The 25,578-nt window shown below is 41.2% G+C and overlaps 1 protein-coding gene across 2 annotated transcripts; it reads left to right on the top strand.

Moving 5' to 3' along the window:
• The first annotated feature begins 279 nt into the window (after positions 1–279).
• Positions 280–24,122, top strand: ZDHHC8 (zinc finger, DHHC-type containing 8). Of its 2 annotated transcripts, XM_009573064.1 has the most exons (11): positions 345–463; positions 4,678–4,835; positions 8,024–8,196; positions 8,890–8,992; positions 12,343–12,434; positions 13,778–13,819; positions 14,133–14,265; positions 15,166–15,283; positions 16,015–16,124; positions 19,098–20,134; positions 23,124–24,122. In XM_009573064.1, the coding sequence occupies exons 1-11, from the start codon at positions 427–429 to the stop codon at positions 23,293–23,295; spliced, it is 2,175 nt and encodes a 724-aa protein (XP_009571359.1). In that variant the 5' UTR covers positions 345–426; the 3' UTR covers positions 23,296–24,122. The 2 variants fall into 2 exon arrangements, with proteins under 2 accessions (XP_009571358.1, XP_009571359.1); XM_009573063.1 differs by lacking the exon at positions 13,778–13,819 and having other exon boundaries at positions 280–463; positions 23,124–23,295.
• The last annotated feature ends 1,456 nt before the right edge of the window (positions 24,123–25,578 follow it).

The raw sequence follows: 25,578 nt of genomic DNA on the forward strand, positions 1-25,578 counted from the left end.
AGGTAAACAGAAATGCAACAATGGGATGAAGGTTTTATGCAGAGAAGGAAAATGCCAGGTTGCAAATAAGGCAATAGGGTTGCAAAGCCCTATGAGCCATGTGAACAATTGGTGCTTTCTGTGCTATGGAACAAAGCAGCTTTACAAAGGGTGTCGGCAGTGTACTTTAGATCACTGAAACTGGTTCTATGGAAATTTCTATTGTTAAATTGCAAATTCAGCCTTGCTGCATGGCTGGTGGGGAGGGGATGAGGCTACTTCTCTGTGTGATGATGGTGAATGGGAAGAAGCTATGTGTTACAGCCAAAAGAGCCCTTATCTATAACTTTTCTTTTCCACAGGTGCCCCTGGTTGACAAAAGCCATCTCGCCAGCCATCCCAGTGTACAATGGGCTCGTGTTCTTGTTTGTACTGGCAAACTTCAGCATGGCAACTTTCATGGACCCTGGAGTTTTCCCACGAGGTAACAGAGAATGGGACTGTTGGGGGGGGGCGGCGGGATTTGAAAACCCAAGCCAAAGGAGGTGTCAGGTATCCAAATACACTGTTTGCTGACTAATCGCCTTTTTTCTGGTATTCTTTCTTGTAGACTTTATTTATTTATTTATTTATTATACTTACTCAGCTGGCAGTAGAGGTGGGATGGTAGTGAAATGCTGGATACCCTCCATCTCTTTCCTGAGCTAGGAGGTGTCAGTTGTCCTTGCACTTGCTCAGACTGGCAGTCAAGGGCACAGGGTTGCTACTCCTTGAGTAGCTCTCCTGACGATGTGATTGCAATTGCCGTCCCCTGTGTCATGCTGGCACATTGGATTTAAGTCACTGTCTTCACAATAAGTAGCAGAGCATGGTGGAGGGGAGAGGCTGAACTTTATGAAACAGCTTCATCAAAGCAGACCTTCCAAAAAGCCTTAAAACAAATGCAAAAAGCATTGAACGCTAAAAAAGATAATGATTAAGGCTTGCCTTAGAGGGTCTAAAAATGTACACATTTAGAAAGATATGCCTGCTTAAATTAGTACTGATTCACAGCTGATTAAATAGGATAAAGATCGCTCAGCTTTTGTAATGGGAATGACAGTGCAGCTATTTCTTTTAACACATCCTAATGAGAGAATTATCATCTCATTTTATCCATCTTCCAATAATTATTCACATGCAGTTTGCAGCAGAGACTGCTGTAGGCCGTATGCTAAACCAATGGATCTGTGCTCTCTGCAAGCTGTGCTTTCTCACCTCTATTCACTGAATTCAATATCTATTTTGAATTGCTACCTGACAAGAACAAGGTGCCTGTCCTGCTGGCTTCCCTGAATAGCAAGTGCCAGGTTTCTCCAGGTAGCAGGGTCTAATGATGAGCATCTGTCTGCCATTCCTTTCAGCTGAAGCTTTTGAACCCCTGATTAAGTGTTGCAGCACTCCAGTTAAGGAAATAATTGTGTGCAAAGGCAAACTAAGGCAAAGGCAAGATTCAGTCATTTGTGCAAGATTAAGTGATGCAGTGTTTAGGTGCTTAAATGTACAAATAGGTGCTAGTGAGATTTTCAAAAGAGCTTAAGCACTTAAAGCTTTTGATGAATTTCCTGGACTTTTTAGTTCCTCCATCTCAGCAGAGATAGCAGTGGTTAAACGTGGTTTAGGTGTGAGGTTATCAAAAGCATCCATGCTCTTTGCCTTCGGTGGGAGGAGAGCTGGAATAAAGTTGTTCAGTTTTGAAAATCTCAGTCTGGGAATCTTTGTGCAACATAGTTCCCTCAGACTGGAGTCTGCAGCTGGGTGCTCACCATGCCCAGTGAATGATCAGTACTGAGTGTATTGTAAATTCATACCTTCCTTTGCACTTCTCTAACTTCCCTTTGCAAACAAGTTCTTTATTTTGGACTTTGCATTTAAAGGGGAGATGAAATAGAAACTCTGAAACTTTCTCAGCACCTTCCCTCCCTTCCCACCTCCCTTAACACAAGGGAGTCAGGAGCAAAGCAGGAAGTCGAGTTTCCTACGGCTCACCTTTCTTCTGTCTCTTCATTTGTGGCCTTGGCCTTATATCTCTATGCTGTGCATGTGTTTGGTCTGGAAGAGGCTGGGAGCAAGGGGAGTGGGGAAAGGATGAGAAAAGGGATGGAAGTCATCCTGGAAGAAAGTGGTGCAGTAGGAGTTTAGATGTGTGAAGGAAGCAAACTGATAAAGAAAAGACTATAAATACCAGTGCTGGGAGGAAAGAGGAGGAGATGTTATTTTAGATCACAAGCGTGCACGTGAAAAAAGCTATCGCCACCCCATGGCGCCTGCAGAGCTGCCAGCGCAAGGAGTTCAAAAATTGCAGGAGTGATTTAAAATGAATATACAATAGATCTATTTGCTTTCTGTTATTGAAATTAGGTTTGGTTTTCAAGCTTCTTAGTTACAAATTTACTTCAAAACCAAAACAACAAATAAGCAATAGAAAAGCTGAGATTCTAATGAAATCACATTATTCCTTTAAGGAAGCCACCAAAAATCGTAAGATATGTTATAAAAACACGAGACTTGGCTGCCCTGTGTCTGTGGATCAGAGTATGAGAATCTCTGTAGTAAGATACATTCCTCTGCCAATGTATTCTTCTGCTCAGATCACCGAAAGCTGGAAATAAACACATTTCTAGCTATATCATATGACCTTACAGGTTCTCTGGCAGCTAGAACTTGGGCTATGGGGGAAGTAAACCCAGATCACTCCTGTGTTGTTGAAGAGGGCCTGAATCAAACTTCCAGATCCATTACTCGTTTTTGAATAATTTTTTAATTTCTTGGCTCTCTGGATGTTTCTGGTATGAATCAGGATTGGCTCTGTGCGAAGTGAGTTGCCAGTAATACACCAAAATGAACGAGAAGGAAAGGAAGTATTAAGTCACTGAAATTGGGGCTACCCTGACAAATCTGATTTACAGTCTGGGTTGAGACTGGCAATGTTTGTTGCTGGCTAATTATAGATACCAACTACAAACTGGCTATTTTTGATGTGAATCTATTTTATACAAACTCTTCAAGTGTGTGTCAATTCTGCAAGACTAATGTGTTTATACGCATGTAGGTATATACAGCGTACAGACTTTTTATCTGCATAGTCAGGTTTTTTACAAGAGCTTAAATGGTTTGACTGTTGTAGTGTCTTGTTTTCATATGCCCACATGTATTATACAGCATGGGCTAGTTTATAGTAGTATTGAAGAACCTACAGATTGTATTTATAGAAGTGCCTAAGGGATTTAGAGTCTAGCTCTCACTGAGAGTCCCACTGACTAGTTATGAAGGAAAATTACAGAGAATAGTGCCAGTACAGCACTCTGCTTCCACGCACAAATGTTAATCCAGAGAATACTCTTGCAAGGTAAATATTGTAGCTGAGCCAGATCCCAAGCTCATCTAAGTGAAGGGAGAAACTCCCTCTGAAGTCAATGGAAATTGGATCATGATAACACATTTAGAGAAGATTTAATATAGAACTAAATGACAGTGATTGATTCCCCGCTGGGACAATATTATCAAATTCCACCTAATTTGGAGCCAGTCAACCAATGCCAGCTGCACTATAATGTTTAATCAGGTGTTAAATAGATGTGAACTTCTTAGATTTTCTCTGTCAAAAGGAAACAAATAAAGATCACAGGAATCTAGAATAAAAGATGAAATTCTGTGAACGTCATTCTCTTTTTTTTCCTTTTCTTCCCAATATATATTTGTCTATCATAGATTGGCTTTTATTTTGTGCGTTGATTTTTAAATGGCCTCTTCTCTTAAACAGGGCAGCGCTTAGCTGAGATGATAAAACATCTGCCCTCTGCGTTGTCCCTAATAAGATGACTGTGATATTGTCATCCTCATCTTACTAATGGCAAAGAGAGGCTAAATGAGTAGCTCAAGGCCACAGAGTGAGAAAATTAGAATACAGGACTTCCTGACTCCCAGTCCTGTGCTCAGATCAGTAGATCATGCTGCCTTTGAGAGAGGTGAGATCTTCCCAGTTATGTACCGTTACTAAAGCAAGAGCATTCTGGGTATGCTATGAAGAGGTGAGCACGGGATATGCTATAAAGAAGTAAGCACTGATGCAACGACTTTTCACGGGCACGCAAATTGCTTCAGAATGGTATATCTCCCTGTGGCATCAGACTCCCTGAAGCAACGGGTTTTTGGGATGATTGTGGACTGACACTAGAGTGCTGAACAAATCATCATCACTTAGGGTCATCTGGGTTGATTTTGGGGGTTTGAGGTAGCACAACCTTCTAATATTTGTCAGTATAATTTCTTTCATTTTATGTGCTGGTAGGCTAGCATTGAATTAATCCCAAATGCATGCAGCAGAACTACTCACAACAAGGGCTTGGGTGATTTCCATCCCCTCTTTGACTCTAGTCTGCAGCTTATCTTATTCATTTGGGTTGTAAATGCTGGCTAAGACAAGACTCAAACACTTCTCTTTGTCCAGGGGCTGGTGAGTAAGGCTGCACAGCACTCCTATAGGAGGTGCTAAAATGAGCCCTGATCACTGAAGTGTTCTGCAACCCAGACAACCTGTTCTGACAGTGCATCACTTCCACAGTTATTTTCTCTGACTATCCAAGGCACTGACTGGATTAGCTCTTTTTATCTTTACCCTCTGTTATTTCCACTAACTTTTAGTTTTGCATTGAGCAGCAGATGAAGATGAAGATAAAGACGATGACTTCCGAGCTCCACTCTACAAGAATGTGGAGATTAAAGGAATCCAAGTACGGATGAAATGGTGTGCCACCTGCCACTTCTACCGTCCTCCACGCTGCTCTCACTGCAGTGTCTGTGACAACTGTGTTGAGGTAACAGTTCTGTCGATTACATGATCTGTTGGCTTTGCCTCAGTGATGGGGTTGCACATACTATTGGAAACATGCAGTTGGGTGCTTCCCCCAGTATTTCAGTTCTTGGAAGTTCCCATCTGTAGCCTTGTTGATGGACTCCTACTAATTAGTACGATTTGAAACATAACCCTCAGTTATATTACATATGCAATAACATTTGATGTCAGCTTTGTTGCCAGTGATAATTAGAATAAAAATTTATAATGCTGGCTATGTCTTCCTTGAAGTAGCTAAGGGATCATGAATGTAAAAAAGGGGTGAATGGAAGAGTTGGTGCAGAAGCAGAGTTCAGGAGAGCAGGAAATTCAGGGTGAACCACTGTAGCTTGTCATGTGTGAGCTTAGAGCTCATCATTTAAGTTGGAACAAACTGGTGCCTGCATTAGTGAACAAGCAGAGAAGCTAGAATGGTGTGTGAGCTTTAGGAGAACCAAACTCAGAATTCAGTGAGTGGTTCTCAGTCAATGGAGGGACCCCATGTTTGTTCCAACACCCCAGCTCAGAGCAAGAACTCCTTCATGTTTCTAATGTTGGTCTCACTCTGAATTATGGGACTTTCATGTTTCTTGATAGCCTTATGGTCTTGGTGAGGCACACAGGATTTTAAAAAAATAACCCCCAAATAGTAAGATGTGCTTTTGGGCTATAAACATCTCCCAAACTTGTGAGTACAGAGTGCTGTATCCACAGCAGTATATTGCCAGGGGGGATTTTTTATTGCTCAGCTAAAAATTCCACTTCTTAAGGATCATTTCTGCTGCAAGGTCTATTTTTTTCCCAATAGAAAAATGAAATCTTCAATATGTCTAAAATATATTCAGCTGTGCCATTAAAATGAAAGGAATTACTAATCAGAAAGGGAAAAAATACCAGAGTCAGCTGGAATGCTGTATACACCATCTTTGTCCTAATCCTCTTTACCATAAGCAAGGGAATAATCCCAAAGAAAGCAGCACAGTTACGTGTGAGAGAAAGGCTGCCTGGCTTTATCTTGTGTCAGTCATTTGGTCCTTCAGGGCAATATATATCTAAGTTATAATTATCTGGAAGCAGTGCTGTGCCTAGTAACCATCGATAAATAGGACAAGGCTGTCCTGTTGCGGAAGGCCTTAGAAGGCTGCGGGATTTGAGAAGATGGAGAGTAAGGAGCTGCCAGGGTCCCTGGGTAGAGAGGAATAGCCACAGCTATTCATAAGTTGTGTCATACAATTTCTTTAGACTGCTGTGAATTGTTGAATAGAGCTGTATTTTTTGTAGAAAACCTGAGTCGTATATTCCTAGTTTTAAAACATGAATGTTTTCACTAATTCTAGATCCTGAGGATTATTTAGATGATGGTAAATTCTCAGTTGTCCCATGGAATTTCTTTCTTCTGCCCTCCCCAGTGGCTCAGCATGAAAATTCATTTTCAACAAATGAAGTTTTCTCAGAAAAAGATTGCTCAAAACTCATTGGTATAAATGGCTTGCAATTTCATGCTGCCATAAGACCTCCATGGGAGGCAGTTCTGCAGCAGAAATGAAAATGGGAGAGAATCCAAAAGTAACCTAAATAAAATAGCAGAACGCAAGGTGACTCTGCCTAGCTCACCAGAAGTTTTATTGATGGTCAGATCAGTTGAATGTTCCTTACTATTGTGGTGGGCAAGTAAGAAGCTCTGCTTGTATACTTAAATTATGACTGCTGTGAATATAGGCAAAAAACATTAATGACTTCTGAATCAATAAATCATGGTCTTAAACAGCATGCTTTATTGATTCTTGTGATGCTTATTTCCCACTCACCTCTCTATTCTAGAAGAGCTTGGAGGCAATGATAGGAGCGACTCTACTGGCTTTTCCATGTGGAACCCATTCAGGGTTGTAATTCACATCTTTTCACTTTCAGTCTAGATTGTGCAATAAAAATTATTTTCCCAAATATAAAACTTTTGAGCTAATTTGATAAAAATGAACAAACAACAAAAGCTGACAACACTTGCAGAAATAAAATCAGTTAAAACCTAAAGCCTGCTGTGACCAGAGGGATCCAAAAATGAATCTGTGACAAAAGTAGTCAGATTTTTGTTTTCTTTACTGAAGTGTTTGCAGTGGGTATTTATGTAGTTTCATAATCCATAGATATTTTGGGCTGCATACAACCAGATTTCCATAATAGACATATGCTATGTCAGCATTTCAGATATAGCCTGAAATGATCTTTAACAAATTGCCCCTGTCATTTTCTAATGTGCTTTGAGAACGCTCTAATCCATTTTCTTGTATTTTGTAAATTTTTGGTAAATACATTGTGCAAAACTTAAAAATACAAACCCCTCTTTCTCATCATTGAGGAATGTTTTTAAAAACAACATTACCACAAAACAAAGAATAAACAATTCATTTATTGATGTAATGAGTGTGTAATACCTGTTTTGAAGAACACAGAAATAAGAAGGGTTTTTTTCTTGCACCTGATCTTGTCTTCTCATCAAGAATAACCCCATTGAAGACAGTGGATTTACACGCTTATAAAACTGTGTAAAGGCACGAAAGGTGTCTGTGGCTTGCCCTCATTATTAAATCTCCTGTTAAAAGGGATCTGACTTTATCAGGGACTTAGAACTTTTGACTGAGACAAACAGTTAGGTTTGGGTCCATAACTATTAATGAACTTGTGCAGAACTTTGCCTGTGTTGCTGTTGCTTTTCTCTGGGGACCTGCTTGGTAAAAAAGTATCTTTCGTGATGTCCATTGTTTGAAGTGGTTTCATTCAGCTACGTATAAATACAGAAATGTGGGGCAGAGAATTCTGCAGCAGTATTGCATCTCCAAAACATTCTAACTTATAATAACTTCATTGTAATTGACTCCTCGTGCTAAGGATGATAAAAAATTAGTGCTTCTGCTGCTAGCAGATAAATAGCCTGTCTTTTTTTTTTTTATGTCCTCTCTTCAAACCCTGTGAACACTCAAGTACCTCTCCATCCATAGATACAGAAACCACTCAGTCCTAAGAAGAACCTTATAAAGAGAGTCTAGCATGTGGTAAAGCTGCAGAACTAGCCTGATGTTATTTTACATGATGATGGTTCGGATTTATCTCTAAGACAATGTATTTCCTTTCACCGTTTGGATATTGCTCCCTATCTCTCCCTTTCTTTACAAGGATTTTGACCACCACTGCCCATGGGTCAACAATTGCATAGGACGGAGGAACTACCGCTATTTTTTTCTCTTCTTGCTGTCCTTAAGTACGCACATGGTTGGAGTATTCACCTTTGGGCTCATCTTTGTACTAAACCATATGGAAAAGCTGGGAGCAGCTCATACTACCATTACGTATCCTTCTTTTTGGTCTTTCAAGACTCAAAGTGGCCTTGAGGAAAATGTGAAGGAATGAATCTGAAGATTTGTCTTCCTGGAACTGGTGGAGATCTACTCCTCTCCTGATCCCCCATTGCTCTTCCCCTGTAAATGCTTAGTGCAGGTTTTCCTCTGTACCCATCTTGCCTGTGTAACCATTGATTACCCCCAAAACTGTAGCTGACCTTTTGTGTATCTCAATCTTTGCCATGACAACCCAGCAGAAGGATATGCTGCCTCCCCAAATTTTACTTCCAATTGGGTGTGACTCTAAACTGCTGGGTACTATTTACTGTATTTAAAACTCTGTTACTGTATTTTAAAGCAGAGCTTGCCCTGGAAGCAGTCCCCCTGCATGCTAGTGTAATACATGAACTGCTGGCTCTGAGGGGTGCTACCCCTGTTGATAGATTAGTGCAGAACAGTCTTTACAAGATGGTTAGAGCCAGAATCAATGAGTTCACGTTATTTTTTAACCATCTCAAGGATGAGGACCCAGGGTAGGAGCAGATGGACTTAACTTTGAGATAAAATTTAGTTAGACCTAATTAAAGGTAAGGGACACCCTCCCTATTTCCAAGATTTTTTTTTTTCTCCTTTTCCTCTCCCTCTCCTTCATAGCCTCTTTTTCCCTTCACTCATCCCAGTTTCTTTAACTCCTGGCTACAGAATGGCTGTCATGTGTGTGGCTGGGTTATTCTTTATTCCAGTCATTGGTCTCACTGGCTTCCATATTGTTCTAGTGGCCCGAGGGCGCACAACGAATGAACAGGTAAGAAGCAATCCTTTCTCTGTGTTTGTGGCTAAGATGTTTAGTTGGGAAGGAAAGTCAGCAAGTCAGCTTGGGTAAAGCAAAAAATGATCCAAATCTTAGCAGTAACACTCTTACTGGAGGTTTTGTGAAGATCTAGGAAGATTGCCTAGTTTTTTATTTTCAGACTTTTTTCTTGAATGCACTACAGGCAAAGATTTCCCCCTTCTAACCACAAAGGATCATCCCAGGCTTATTTATCATTTAAAATCTACTCATGGCCTTGAAATAGGTTTTATGTGGCGAGTACTGTCAACCCCAGAAGTTTGAACTTTATGAGTCAGACTGAACAAACCATGAGATTGAATGAAAGAAAGAAAGGAAAAGATTAAATCATGCTTTTGCCCTGTCTCCTGATATTTTGAACTCGCTCAGCTAACCCACACTGCACATAATAAGGTCTGAGCTAGCTCTTTGTCTCGCTCTCTTTGTCTCTGTCTTGTTCTCATGCGTATGTGCACACGCACACAGAGAGGCTATTGAACCTAACTTGTTTTGCTTCTCCAACCCAAGTGCCAACATGCCAACATCTTGTGCCAAAAAGCCTGTAAAACCTTAGTTCCCCTGCAGTTACTCAAATGTGTATAATCCACAGCCCCTATGTGTGTGATCCAGACTTATACGCATCTGCTTATCAATAGCATGATATGAGTGATAGAGATCTAGTCATGGGATCGATAGCATGCCCCTGCCATTCGTAAGGGGTAGCTCAGTTAGAAAGCTTGACACTGGGTCACGCAGCGTGCCAGTCAGCTGCACACAGCATTTTCTTCCCAAGCTTTCTTCCCAAGGCTAATTAATTGTGTGCATTACAGTGCTTTACCCTTTCACAGCTCCAGCTCCAAAGCGCCCCTCACACGTCTGGGTTTTTTTCACTTTTTTTTCCACATCACAGGTCTTTTTCACTTCTTTTTTTTCAAATGCATTTTTACTGCTCTTGCATCTATGGGTGCTGTCTAGCTCACGCTGAGCACTGTGCTGTTCTGGCTGTCCAGCAGGCTGATGGCTTCATGCTTATGTAGCTTGTATGGCTGCTGCGCAGACTGTAAGAGTTGAAGACATCTGTCTGAGGCCAGGCCTTCGTAAACTGGGATGAGATTGTCTCCTATCCCACAAGAGACAATAAAAACTTTTATCCAGAATAGTGTGGGAGGTTTACATAAGCAAAGAATCTGAAGTCATCCTGAATTGTTGCCTAACATGGCCTTTGAACAAAGCAGGCTTACCATAGCTCTTTAAATGCTTTTCTCTGTCCTGCTTGGAATCAGCTGCTTTTCATTTTAAAATTGATTTTGGCCAAGTATTAGGTTTGATAGTGCTAACAATTGTAGCATGAAACCCAGGGCATTTCGGTCTCATAGCACAAATCATGGTCTGCCTTAGGCTTGTCTTTGTGCAGTGATGAAAACTGTCCATGAAAATTTTAGGCCGAGGAGGAAGGAAAATTTTAAATAAAAAAAGAAGTAAAATTTAACTACTTGTGTTTGTGGCTACACTAACATTTAGGAAGGCTGAGAATTTTGCATTTAACTTGATTGAAATAACTATTGGGAAATGCATCCTAGCTTGGTTTGGTTTCCTGAGCTACCAAGCCACTTGACATTAATTCATCTTCCCATGCCATTTTCTGAAAATTACATATAATCTGGTCTTAATTTCGGTTTAGTCGTATGTACTGCCTATCTGTAACTGGAGGATGGATATTCCCAGCCTACAGGTCCCTTTCAAAGGAAGTATATCTAAGTAACTAAGCACCTGACCAGGAATGACGATATGAGATCTGCTCCTGGCTTTGCCACTGTTTTAAAACATTCACTTTTCTCCTGCAGTCTCAGTATTGATTCTCTTTTCTCACACTGTTAGTTATCTGCTGTCAGCTTTCCAGTTACAATATGCTTAGCTACACTTGTCCTCTTTTCCCAGTACATTTTATAGGCCAGTGGTACAGACATTTTTGGTGTTTTACTGTAAATTTTTGGTATTTGTTCATTCCGGGGTTCATAGGTTTTGAGCATTCATAGTAGGCAGACTGTTATTTAGGAGTGCATAGTGGCTGAGTTTAGATGTTTGTGAGCTTTCTGAATGCCTCTGAAAGTCTTTTATGGAATCAAAATAACCTATAACCCAACATCTGCTCATATCCTGGTATTTTTAGTTTCTGAATAGAGTAAATAAATATCCTTCCTTCTGAGATTGCCTTCTATCAGTGGATTTCAAACTACTTTAGAAACCAAATTGATATAATTAGTAATGTAATCTGTGAGTTAGAGAAATTTTATTTGCATATTGTGTTTGAGAAAATGGGCACAGAGATATGAAGTGCTTTGCCAGCATCTGGCACAAGTCAGCTTAAGCCCAGGATTGAATGCAGATGTCCCAGGCCCATGTTTTAGTCATCAGGTTACTCTTCCAACACTCAGAAGTTCCAACATTTCTCTCTTGGCCTTTTAAAGAGTTTTATGTTATATCAAAGAGGCCAGCATAATATATTGCAAAATCATCTAATCGTCATTATTTTGTGCAAGTAATTAAAGTATTTCTGGTACTCTGTAAACTTGTTGCTAGATCAGAACTATGAGTTAATTAAAATGCATTACTTGCAAACAGCAACAGTAATGCTTTTAATGGCAACCACTATTAATCTCTCTGGCTTTATTGGTATTTATCCCCATATGGTTACTTTCAAGTATCTGCCTGTAGAGTACAAACCCTTTATAATGCTTATGAAGTTCTGAATGGATCCCGCCAGTCTAATGAGGCTTGGCTTTTATTAAACTAGCTCATTTCCAAGCAAACATCATAATCACTAGGGAGCTCCTGGCACCCTCCCGCATAAGGCAGTGGTTTGTACTGATTGCCGCTAGGGATGGGATGCTGATAGAGAGGAAACATTGCTCTCATCCAACATTACGAATGTTGAATTGACATTCCTGTTTGTTTGGAGGGTACTTGCCAAGGCAGAGGAGTGGAAGTGACAGGGGAATGACAGGGACCAAAACAGGATGTCTGCCTGACGAATCTAATGCAGGAGCAGCATGGAGAGGTGAACCTGACCACTTTGAAACCCAGTCACATTGAGTTCACTGCCCTTTTGGGAAGGGATCTTCGTTGGTGTGCCTTCTAGCTAGAAGTAGCTGATGGAGGTGGTGTGTTAGAGCAGGAGAGAGAAAGTGCAGCATTCAAAGGAAAACGATCTGTTTGGGAAGGACAGTAGGGTCAGAGCAAGGCATACTTGTTCTTGGCTTTCCGAGGATTGGATGATGACTTTTATATAACCAGAAGTTTGAGCACTGTTCTGAATATGTTTCCAGGTGACAGGTAAATTCCGTGGGGGAGTGAATCCTTTTACCCGAGGATGCTGTGGAAATGTGGAACATGTGCTCTGCAGCCCCTTGGCTCCCAGGTAAGAGAAATGCTCTAAATGGGAATGAGGGAGGTAGAATAGTTGTTGGGACAGAGGAAGAAAATCTGCTTGGTTGGGCTCACAAGTTAAAGACCATTGGTGAAGTAACAGGGAAGTAAAGCAAAACACTCCTGAAGGCAGAGCTCTGTGATAGCTGCTTCATTGTTGCATGGCTGTAACCTGTCCAAGCAGTTGCTTTCTTCATGCAATTCATAACCCTCATCCCAGAAATGTTTATTTGGAATGAGCATGTCAAATTGTATCAAGAGCTGATACCCTTGCCTTCACGAACTTGCTTATCCAGTGGATTTCAGTAACAAGGTAACTTTCTGTATGTTATCATATTCCCAACACGACTTTTTGCACTGTACAGTCAATGTTCAGGTATTCTAGTCTGCTGGAGAAAAGGAAGGAATCTAAAATCAGCTTTTGTCCTTAAGACTTAAATCTAATTTAAGGCTGCTGTGGTTTTCAATCTCACTGGCACTTCCATTACCATAAAACAGATTTTCAATGAGGTCTACATCATGAAACTTGGGATTTTATTTATGGCTTTCTATTTTTGGGGAAATGGATTTATCGTTTCACATTTTGAAATCAGGATTTTAATGCAGTAGATCAGATGGAGTATAAATATCCTAGGTGCTGAGCTGTCCAGCCTGCAAACATGTTAATAATCATACTACAAGAAGACTTATTTGAGCCTTTTCAGGGTGTTGAGCAATTCCACACCCTGACACAAATTATCTGCCTTTTTTTTTTCCCTTCGCTGTACAACAAATAAGTCCTAAAAGACTGTTACATGTGTTAAAGTGAAGACACTGGAATAGCTGCTTCTCAAACTTACCAAAATGTGAAAATCAGGTCAACATACTTTTAAGAGAGCCGGATATTTGAAGTTGGGAGACACTCCTGTTAAGAGAGGGGTGTGAGTACTATCATCATGGCTATTCTCAGACTCTCAGCAAGCAGAATGTTTATGTTTTGTGAAGACCTGTTCAAATTGTCCTGTATATTGAAAGTCACTGAGCCATCACTACTAGAATGTCCTATTCACCTGACAAAACGGAGAAAGCTTGTGTGTGTGTTGATATTTATGCATTGTATAGCCACTGCCCAGCTGCACTTACAGAATTCTAATCCGTTGGAAAAAAATTAGATATCTAAAGTCAGCCATTTCCCTTTAGATTTGTTGCTTCCTATAGACCTGTCTGTTTCTTTTCCCTCCGTTTATTTGAACACTCTAAACATGCTACAGAAACAAGTCACCGTGGTAAGCTAGAACTGACAGCACATCATCTTCTCCATGTTAACTCCCCATGTGCTGGGTCTTATTCCCCCAGTCACCGTCTTCCACTGCAGGGAAGCTGTTTCATGTTAACTAGGTAAGATCTAGTAAATCGCTTCCATTGGTGGTAGGCCTCTCTTTCTCTCTTCATGTGAACTGTGCTCTTGTCCATCAGTGCTTCAAAAATTGCTTGGGTTTTTAAATGCATCCTCTCCTTTTGTTCACTAAAAAAGTCATTGATCTTTTTATTGCTTTTTAATTATTACATCCATTGAAATAAATGGAGTTTGCGTACCTAGATTCTGACACATTCTTAAATCATACCCTGGAAGCAGGAAGATTTTCTTGTCTCTGTGCCTTGTTCTTAGGTTATTGTTTATTTTAATTATGACTGTTGAACAATTAATCAGGTACGTAGTTGAGCCAAAGAAAAAGCAAGCTGTGAGTGTGAAGCCTCCTTTCCTCAGACCTGATTTATCTGAGCGACAGATCACAGTGAAGATCAGTGACAACGGGATCCAAGCCAACCTCAACCGGAGCAAGGTAAGGCAGCCTTCAGGCGCTGCTTTTGAAGAGCAGGGATTGAGCATTATCAAGCCTGGGAATGAGTTTGTCATTGAAAATCTCTTTGAGGTGATGCATTTTTTTGGAGAAAATTGTAGAGGTTGAGTCCTTGTCGATACTTCATCCTCTGAAAGTAACCCAGGTTCAGTAACAGCAGCTCTTGATCCACTAATAGCCCTTTTTGCAGCTCTATAATAGAATGCCTCTGGGCATCTTTTGGAAGAGGTGGCTGTTTTTTGCAATAGTTACTTTCTGTCCCAAGCGTTGCCACCTCTTGGTGTTCAAATTAATTTTAACGAACCTAACACTATGCGGGAACCCTTGTACCACCAGCAGGTCAGCTGTTCTACTTCAAAGAAGGTTTTGAGCTTCCAGACTGCAGGAAGACTTGTGGTCCAGTGAAAGGAATATTGGCTCAAAAGCTGAGTTCTCTTCTCTCCTCTTCTTTTTTCAGTTTTTCCTGGCATGAGATAAAGATTTGTTTAGTCATATAAAAAGCAGTGGATTCAAAAGACGCCACCTTGCAGGATTTTTGTGAATACTTACTTGTTACACTCTTTGGATAGTTATTTGCTGAGAGCTGCCTGGAAAGTTGCTGAAAAATGCTAGAAAACACCATTGTCTTCTACCACATAGTAACTAGCGTGATAATAATGTTATTTGGCATGCCAAGTAGACTAGGATAGTGCATTTAAAATTATATTGGCTTGTTATGACAATCCTAATTTTACACATGACAGTCCTTGTCTGCAGTGGATGCTAAATCATGTTTGTCATTATAGGTATAGGTAGTTCTTGTTCTGTGGTACATCCAGCACTCTGATACGTGCTGTTATTTAACCAATTGCGGGTAATGATTGATTCTTTGGTCGTTTTCAGTCTAAAATTAGCCTGGAAGGTCTGGAGGATAAAAGTATGGATGTGCAACCACCTCTCCCACCCAAAGGAGATCCAAGCAAGTATTCTGAGCTAAAAGGGCAGCTGGGGACCAGTGAAGGTATAGTTGCATGATCAGTGTTTTATTTTTATTAATAAGAAAATATTTCAGCCTCTTTGAAAGGCTTCTGGTATTCTTTCAAAACAGTAATGGGATCTGGGTGAAGGGTTTTTTCTATTTGTAGGAGTTCTGAGCTAGGGGAATAAACAGCAGGAAAGGGAGGGAGAAGTCAGCTTGAAGTGGTTCATTCAAGCCTAGGTTGGATATTTCATATCAATTTTGCAGAGTTTTTAAACCCTTTTAAACTCCTCCTGAAATTTTTGATCAATTTTAAAATGAAAAGTGTCATTTTGAACTAAGGAATCAGAAATACTAGCATGAAATGCTTAGGCATTACAGACTGAATTATTCCACTTACAAAAATGTGAAATTAAAGCTTTGATACTATTAAAAAACCTCTTTTTTTCCCGACAAAACTAGTAGCTGAATTCAACCCAAATATGTAGTATTTCAAATTATGGCAAAATTACTACTCACCGAAATACGTCACCCCACTTAATATATTATACCTTGTTTCTTCTTCTCTTTAGATTGCTGATTCTGGCAGCAATGTACTGTTATTTCCACAGGGGCCACATTGATTTTGGTGGAGTTCTACGCTGTAGTACTGCAAGTTTTATTCTTTCCAGAACAGATCTGTTTGCAGAGGACCATGGAGAGCAAAGAATTAGGGATGATAGCTTTCTGTCCACACATTTTAACAGAAAGTCCTTATTTTTTTTCTTTTACAGAAGGACGCCTTTCACCCAAACTTATCAGCCCTCCTACACCTGCCATGTACAAGTATCGACCGGCTTTCAGCAACAATCCTAAAGTCCACTACCATGCTACGGCTGAGCAGGTGAGCGAGCCTGGGAGAATCTGTTCCCAGCCAACACCGGGCAACATGAAGCTAAGGATAAATTCACCGCAAGGCTGTAGTGAATGTCAGAGTGTAAAAGTAAAAAACAACACTTGGCATTGTTGTGCGATAGTGTGTATTTTCACTATGCTCCCTATGAAAACATGTCTGCTTTCGCAGCTTTCCTCTGTTGAGTTTGACATGTCTGTCCTGCTGACAGGTGTGCACTGCTGCTTTACCAGTGTCTCGGCCTGATCCTGAGATGCTGAGAAGTGTCACCTCCCATTGGCTTCTCCTGACATAGGTGCCAACTCACATTCACTTCAGAGGGAGCATGCTTAGCGCTTTTCTGGATCAGACCCTTATACAACAAGACAACGTGCTCAGTGATTCCTTAAGATGTCAGCTTGCAAAACAGAAAGAACTTTTAAAGCATCCCAAGAGATATTTTAGTTAAAATTAATGGAAGATTCCTCATGTTTGACCTTCCTTAGCACCTTCTCAGCGCATTTGGGTTATATGGAAAAAAAAACTTCCTAACACTTGGCATTATTTCCTCCTATCAAGAAAACTGAGGTCCAAACAATTAGAGAAACTTGCTCTGGAATTTTGACTGTTTTCTCTTTTGCTTAGGAGTTTAGAAACAGTTTACACTGTTTCCTTTGGAAGCAGAGTGCAAAACTAAGTCCACTGCTAATAGGCTTGTTTTTCTCACTTATTTCTCATGGATTTGTTGCAAATATTCCTTGGCTCCCCCAGGACCTGAGAACAGCAGTTTGAAAATCTCTGGTCTAACTTGTATGTTTGCAATATGTATCCAAGTCTTCACACACCGGTGGAGATACCCTTAAAACACACATACCATACACAATGAAGTTTTCTTACAATTAATTTCATCAGGTTCTCCAATGTCACCCCTGCGATAACAAAAAGGGGGTGATATAAGTAAGGAAAGGAAAATATGGTGGAGGTATATAACTGACTGCAGCAACACTGGAATAAGACAGAATGTTCCTTAAATGGTGAAGAAAACTTTTCTAGTATCCTTCTCGTTTTGAAAAGAAAGATGGTGATAGATGGTGGAATTCCAGCTACCACCAAGTTTGGGTTTTAGTCTTACTGCAATAATTGTAAATCTTATTCTCTGGATTTGTCCACTTAATGAAGAACAGATTGGCTTATGAAAGGGAACATAATAACACCAGTGTGTTCACTGTATCCATATGTTTAATATCCTACCAACTTTACTTTTTGTTACATGAAAAATGGCTTGACATCCAATTCAGAATATTCTGTTTACAGGCATCAGCTAGCAATTTTGAGCTGTGTAAGCAACAGTATTTTGGGTCACGATGCCAAAAGTCAGAGAGCCATGGAAGGCAAGCTTGTTTTATTAATTCAGTGCATAGCCATAGATGCAATATAGATACAGGATAGGTTCTGATTAGGCCAGGAGACTGGGCAGTGCTATGAAATGATAACAGGGTACAGCATCTTCACTCTGAGGGTTGCTGTATCAATCCTAACCTAAAAAGATTACTATAAGCTGACTTGTGTGCATACAGTCAGCTTTGCAGACTTGTTCAATTTTATAGTAGTCACAACTTTCTAGTAGTCAAATGGGAATATTATAAAAATGAGTTCACTTGGCAAGCTGATAGGATGGCATATATTTGTCTGCCAAGCCATATCTAAGTATAAGGTACAGAGGGAAAGACACTAGCTGGTGTGAGGAGTATCATGTTGTCTCTTCTGTATCGGTTCCTCAGCCTGTTAATGTAATTCTGCTTTTGAGCAGTGAAAGCTGTTAGGAAAGGGGGATCGGGACAGAAGGATAAGTAGCACAAATATACTTACAAGCTATGTCATTGCTCTCTCCTCCTCCTTTACAGGCTGTCACTTGGTCTCCTTTTTCCAGAGAAGGCCAAATTTAGTACCATGCTCTAGAAGACAGTGAGCTGTTTTGCATATTTCCCTATCTTCTAGCTCAAAGAAAAGAACTTGAAGAAAAATTCAGAATAAACCAGATTTTTGCCAGTTAGGCTTTTTTGGATAATTTTCCTTTAACAGAAATTAGATAAAGAACAAACTGCATTGGCTGCATTCCTGATTAAATACGTGACTGATAATAATTCTTTGTTAGCAGAGCCAATGTAGCCAATTTATTGTGCATTACGGCAAACTCTTCCTTAAAAAAAACAGCAAAAATTATTTGCTTAGCACAGAATGGCATTTTAAGTGAACAGAACTGTAAGCAATCTTTCATAGAGTAAAACGAAATGAAGTCCTATCTGTTTTCGATGCACATAAATAAATTATGGCCTACGTTTCCTTCTCTGATGTGGCCACTCTCTCCTACACAGGCAATAAAAAAGAGAAAATTGCGTCGTTTTGTTGTCTGAATGGTGGGAAGGAGCCTCTCTGCTTTAATTAAGCTTAGGTGCTTAATTTTGAGGACCTATGACCAGAAATTCAGAATTACTGAATATTAACACCTCTGAATAAAGTGGATAAGAGTGTGCTGGTCCCGAGTGTGTTGAAATGAAGCCTAAGGTATTTCTGACGCAGCACGCAAAACCAGACATCCCTCAGCTCAAGAGCTGTTTGTAGAAAGCTTGAAGTGAAGTGCTTTTTTCTAGGGCAGTATTATCAGATTACAATCTGATTTACCTTGACTGAGACTTGAGTATCAGTTCAGCTCTCTCATTCTGTGTTTCAGTGTCCATGTATTGACACATCTATTATTGTCAATATTATTTAGCACTTATTATGAATAACTCCACCTTGCTTCTAAGGTGCTTATCCATATTTGAACAGGAGTTATGAGATTCCTTATAATGAACCTGTGTCATGGCTAGGCTGAGAGTCTGAGAGAAGACCTCCAGCTCTTTTCTTCCTGTGCACTCACCATGGAGAGCAAACCTGTACTTACATATCATTGACTTCTGTTTCTCATATTCACCTCTGTTTTAGATCACCATGCAGGAGGGACACAGTCAAGGGGCTCTGATAGAAGAGGACGGCAGGAGCCTTGATTACCAGTCCGAACCCAGCTTGGACATCCCCAGCTACCGGAAGAGCTCCCTCCACAAGACTTATCAGTCTTCCCCGCTCCAGATAGATTCCTTTGCCATCAATTCACGATCCCTGAGCCTGAAATCTGCTGGCAGGAGAGGGACAGACAAAGTGCCCCTTCATCCAATAAAGTCTGAAGGGGCGGCTTCCACCCCTTACAAAAGCATCTTTTCTCCCAATTCCCTGTCAAACAGAAATGGGAGTCTTTCATATGACAGTTTGCTAAACCCCATGTCGCCCTCGGGGAGGAAGTGCATCGCCCATTCTGCGGTCAGCTCCATCGGGTACCACTCCCCATATTTATCAGCCAAAATGTGCCATCTACGGGGGAGCGAGCTGCAACGCCAACCACCGCAGAGCTTCAGCCCAGTGCTGGGGGGTCCAGCTCCACATCAGCGAGACCCCTCCCCGGTCCGCTATGATAACCTTTCCAAAACCATTATGGCATCCATCCAGGAGAGGAAAGAGATGGAAGAGAGGGAGAAGCTCCTCCACTCGCACCCTGATTCAGTGTTTGCAGACTCCGGTGTCTATGACACCCCTAGCTCTTACAGCCTTCAGCAAGTCAGCACACTCTCTGAAGACCCACGCAGCATGGCAATGAGATACGGATCTAGGGACAATCTGATGGCTGCTACCAGTTTTAGCACAAGGAACCCTATACTGCAGTCCTCAGTGTCTTCACTCTCAAGTGCAATGACAAGAGCACCAAGGACTTCCACAACCTCTCTGCAAGCTGATTTAGCTAATAATAATGTCCAGTCCCATCAAGCACTACAGGGCAGGGTGAGCAACGGCTCCTACAAATCCCCAGGCCACCAGGTCCCGTCATCCCCCACAGGGATGCCTAGGTCACCCTCTTACGGAGGCCCAAAGGCTGTCTCGTTTGTAAACACTGTGGAAATTACAGAGGTGCAATCAGTGGGAGCACAAAGGTATGTACTGCTTTATGTGCTGCTTAGCAATGTGAATCTGTTTGCAAGCAAGTGCAGAGCGCTTTGCTGGAGGCACGACCCAGATTACATGTTTGCTGTAGGCCAGTGAGGGTGGGAGGTTTGCGGGTGCTCTTCAATTCTGCGACACCCTCATAGCAACCTCATCATGACAAAACATTTGTACATTTGCTGAAACTTGAACCACGGGTGGTCAATTAAGATGTAAAAGTCATACTGATTTCGTGTCTTAGCTGAATTGGGTAATGATTTGCAAGATACGAGGCAGATTATCCCTCCTGTTATGCACAAAAGGGTGGAGCTGTTTTAGTTTGCAGCCTAAAGGGAGGCTGGACCCAGCCATTGCTTGGACACAGAGGCAAAGCTGGGATCACAGCACATGCAGGCATACCCTGCACTAAGGGAAACAGGGGCTGAGACCAGTCCTGGAAATTGTGCTTGGCATAGAGAGCTGTGTATTTAGCTGTGTTGGGTGTCCCATAGTACAGAACTGGTGATAAAAGCACAGATCATCTTGGCATTACCTTAGGGCCTTGCTGCCTCCTTCGTTTCTATGAGAAAGCGTGGGAAGAGAGAGGATTTGCTGTGCTGAGGGCCTGAGTGAGCGGTATCTGAGCAAGATCCTCAGCTGCAGCTTCTGCATGCGCTTATCTTTTTTTCTCTGCCTTCTGGAGACTATAGGTCTTGGAAAGTCTGAAAAGAGCTACATGATCCTGCCGAGGATGCAGTATTTCAGCCAAGTTGAGGCCTGGAGGGCTCATCAGAAATATCTAGGTTTTCTTTGCATCTGGCATTTACTGCATTATGCTGTCCTCTGGTTAAGGTCCCAGATTTCTCACTCCAGTATTATCCAATATTTTGGGGAAAGTTATTGAAATGTGGGAGAACCATTCTTGTAGGTCTCCTGAAGTTTAGTGCCAGCAAGTTTTTCCTCAATGTTTTCAAGTGAATTGTAGTTGTTAAGATGATTTGTGTACTGGTGGAAGACCTAACTTTCGGGAGGTAGATAGCCATTTTTTCCTCTTCATATGTATTAAAGAAATGAGTCTGTTTCAGTGAAAGAAGACCTGTGGACTTTCTTTTGCCTCTCTGCCCTCTGTTTGAGACCTGGATGTGTCAGCTGCTGCTGTAGGAAAGATGCTAATATGAAAAGCTGTTTGCCTTTTCTTAGTCTCTGGTTCTTGGTTGTGCTGTCAGCCTGTTGGTCCCACTGCTTTTACATTGTGCTTGTTTAAAATGTAGAGCCTGTAATTCTCTTCAGTTCAGCTCTTCGAAGTAATGAAAAATACAGTGTCTGGCAAAAGTGGCCTAGCTATTAAAATACCTACAGATCCCATCAGGTATTAAAGAAAGTTGCAGACATATGACACCATTGCAGAGGATCTTTTTTACTGAAGTTCCTAAAGTCAAGTCAAGTACCTAGATTAATAAATAAATAGCTTAATAAACTTGAAGGTTTTTACCTAGTGAAGTAAACCTACCACAGGCACTCTGTGCTTTGTAAACCTAGCGTGTTTTCTCTGTCAGTAACATTACGAATGACTTTCCCTTCTCCCCTTTCTCCTAACACTACCCGCTCCTTTCTGCCTTGTTTCAGGAGGCAAAGTGTATTCTTCAGGAGAATTTCAGCACTGAATTAGGGCTTTTATAATACTTTGGTGAGGCAAATGTAGATTTTGGTCCCTGTGTATTTCGGCTGTTTGGGGATACAGCAGAATTTATGAAACCACACAATATTTATTTTTATATTTATGTATGTGTGTTTTGCTGGTTCAGATACCCACGACTCCATTCTCCAGTGCAAGCACAGCTTAAATGCGTAGTAGAAGCTGGGCTGATGTGAGCTGATGGACCTGCTGCTCCAGCTCCGGGGTACAGCTGTCAGCCCAGGTTGCCACATAAGAAGTGCTTTTAGGTTTGGAACTATTCTGAGCCTATCAAGAGCTGTGTAAGCTCTTGCGTAAGAGGGGTAGTTTGTTTTGTTTTGCAGACACATGTAAAGAAAGAAATCACCTTTGGAATACAGTTAATCCATCAAACCCTCTGGCCTCCAGAAAAAGTGTCAAGGTGGTCTGAAATAGCTCAGGCTGCCTTGGTTTGCGGGCAGACAGAAAGCGTTCCCTTCTGGAAGGTATTTCAGCCCCTGGTCACTGCTGCTGGCATGAGCCAGTCTTAAACTTCAGACTGAGGCAAACCCATGCAGACATCCACTGTGCAGGAGTAAGATGTGAGAATATAGCAGACCCTGGTTGTACTGGCACTTCCAGAACATACAGAAGTTCTTTGGTAGACTTTTATCTAATTACTTTGTGAGTCTTGAGGATGAGACGCATTAAGCTTTAATGTGTAGTGGCCTAGATTTAAAAGAACTTTTGAGGAAAGCCTGTTGTCCATGCTCCCTGGCAGTAGGTCATAAGAAAGGAAATTACTTTAAAGAGTCCATCTGGAATATGGTCTTTAATTACAGGCATCCTAGAGTGCTTCCTGACTTGATTCAGTTTGCGTCTTCTGTCATAAAGAAGTCTTACACTTCACCTCTCTTATGTCTTTCAGAAATGAGCAACAGAATTTTGTTTACCTGGATATTTAACTGGGAAGTGTTTTTTCTGAGTATTTTATTTCTGATTGTAAGACATAGTTTGGCTTAAGATCAACAGTGGTGACAGTTGAGCCCTCCTGCATCCTATAAATGCTTATGCAATTAGTTTGGTTCAACAAAGCATTTAAGCAAGTCATTAAATAAACAAATATTACTGGGATCTGATCCGCTAACCTAATGGCCAAATGAATTCTCTCATTTCAGTGGCTTCTCATCAAGTGTATTGGCTTCAACCAGGTTGCTCCCATGCTTGAATATTTTGCAGCACTGGGACTCAGGGTAACAGGGATAATTGTTTATCCTGAATGAAGCCATTCTGCTATCACACTTTGGTCACTAACATTGCATCTTTTGATATTTCTTTTGATGCAGGGATGACATGCAGTTGAAGACACCTCACAGTAAAATAAATGGACAGCCAAAAGGAATATCCAGGTTGGGTTCAACATCAAGTTCCCAGGGGACGCCTGTCAGCCCTGCTAGACACTCAAACGTTAAGAAGGTGTCTGGAGTTGGTGGAACAACCTATGAAATTTCAGTGTAAAATAAAATTAATTAAAAATAAAGAGCCATCCACTCAGCCAGCCATGAAGCTAGGAGCACTGTGAAGACTCAAATAACAACAAAGAAGGAGCAGCAGCAGCCGGCCACTCTCCTTTTCTTGTTTTGGGTTTGTTCTGTTTTCTTCTTTCTCTTTTGGCCAAAAACCAGCTGCAGCCTTATTCTTGAGGGAATAAAATTGTACAGTCCATCAGATTCTTCCTGAAGCGACAGGCGGGAACTGGCTACGACCTAACACCACAACCACAGAGCGGATTTCTTTCATGCAAGAGAGCGCTAAAGCCATTGTGCGTGTGTCTGTCCAACAAACCTCTTGTGTACCAGTTGTGCTGTGAAAAAGTATGGTCAGTCCAGGATCATTCAGTTTTTCCCATGCCCCTTCCCAGTTCTTCTGGCCAGCGATGTGTCCAGCGGGAGTCAGAGGCCCAACTGCTGTTTTCCTACCGACATGGAAAGCAGGCTTCCTGTGCAGGGCAGTCTGTGTGTGCGAGAACTGCTCTGTGTCCCCAAGGCATTGCAGGTCTAGTTCCTCCTCCTGGAAGGAACAAGGCAAGGGCACTTGGGCCACGAACGCTGTGTCGTCTTTAAAAGCCTCCCTACTCCCTGGTCCTGGATGGGAGCAGGAGAAAGGATAGCAACAGCTTCTCACTGTCTGCCATTTGCCTCCCTGTGTGTGAAATCGTGTGTGTGTGCGCGCGCGCGCGTGTTCGTCTCTCATGGAAAACAACCGCACCACCAGTAAGGATCTTCCACTCTGACCTCTTGCTCCCTCTGGTTTTTAAAGGCTTCTCTGACTCGGAAACAAAACCAAGCAGATAAGAAAGGAAATGTTTGGATGGGAACATATTTTAAACAGCCGTCAGCTGCTTTCCCTGCACCCTCCTTATTACCTGTTGGATTTAGGCAATAACATGGTTTACTGCCTTGCCCTGGTGCCGTCTGTGTAATCCTGCAGCAAGGTTATCATGATCTGTTGAATTTACAGTGTGTATAACTGAGCCAAGCGTACATCTAAAGGATATAAATTTTCTGTCTGCCTAATTACTAGCACATTCCCTCTGGTCTTCAGTACTGTTAGACAAAGGGTTTTCCGTTTGGGTTTTTTTCCCCTGGGGAACAACTTTTTAAAATGATATCAATCAAATCTATTTAACATTCTGAGGTTTCCTTTTCCTGTCTCCAGAAAACTACATTTACTTTTTTGGATTTAAAGACAGCTTTACTATAAAAAACAAGAAAGGGGTGCATTACTTTTGTCACAAATATGAGAACTCTGGCAAAGCTAATTTTGGGACAAGTGGAATTTTTTTTTTCTTTTCTCCATTCCTTATCTTCTTTTCCTTCCCATTCAGTTACCACCTCAGAAGTCAAAAGTACTGAGATCTGGACCGATGCTAACTAGCCAGATCATGTGTGCAATTAAGAATATCCTGAGCGACTGTTGCCAAAGTAACTAAAAATGATTATTTATCACTGAGCCAGTCAGCATATGAAACCCCGACTTCCCACCTGGTTGTCCTGGTGAATAGTTTTAACTAGAGAGCTGAATTCATCATTTTTCAGGATATTTCTTTCAAGGGGTTGAATCCTTTTCAGTCTTTGACAATAATGGAGAGCTCTCCAGATATTTGGTAGCAATTCAGAATGTGTTGATAACATCTTACTTGTTTTCATGTATGTTGAGATTAATTATTCCAGAAGGCAAATATTGACCTCAGTTTTGCCTGGTTAAAATTTATCTTTTGATTTGATAAATCTTGACATCTGCTGCAATACATGCTGCTTATGTCCCTTGAATATCACATCATTTTTTGGAGAGGAAGGCTGAAGAGAACATAAGAAAGTTAATCATCTCGCTGTGTAATGCTCTGTGTTGCCTGAAGGGAGAAACCTGGAAAGCAATGCAGCTGCAATAGGCCAAAGTTATGAGAAAGTGAACTAGAAATGAGTGTGCATTTTATTGCCTTGGTGATATTTTAAATGCCTACTGTAGGGACATTGCAGAGCAGAGAAGGAATAGTCTTTCTATGCAGATTTGCTCGCTGGCATGTAGAATATTGTCTTTAGTTGGAGGCACCACGGTACCAGAAAGATGCTGGCAAGCTGGATCAGGTACAGATGGAGCAATATATATTAAAAGACTGGATGGGCTGGCTGATGAGAAGATTTAAAGGGCTAAAAACGTGCCACTGGCTAAGCAATGAAGTGGAAATTGAGTATCATAATTTTACAAATACGCTAGTTAAAAGATGTAAAACCAAAGGTA

The sequence above is a fragment of the Fulmarus glacialis genome, unplaced genomic scaffold, assembly GCF_000690835.1.
Source record: "Fulmarus glacialis isolate BGI_N327 unplaced genomic scaffold, ASM69083v1 scaffold27062, whole genome shotgun sequence".
In the NCBI taxonomy this organism is placed as follows: Eukaryota; Metazoa; Chordata; class Aves; order Procellariiformes; family Procellariidae; genus Fulmarus; species Fulmarus glacialis.

Bases quoted from the DNA above. Each gene is read 5' to 3' on its own strand.
- ZDHHC8 (XM_009573063.1), top strand. From the start codon at position 280: ATGGGAAGAAGCTATGTGTTACAGCCAAAAGAGCCCTTATCTATAACT. The intron at 12,435-14,132 runs GTAAGAGAAATG...ACAATTAATCAG, and splicing joins TGCAGCCCCTTGGCTCCCAG to GTACGTAGTTGAGCCAAAGA. The intron at 14,266-15,165 runs GTAAGGCAGCCT...GGTCGTTTTCAG, and splicing joins CCAACCTCAACCGGAGCAAG to TCTAAAATTAGCCTGGAAGG.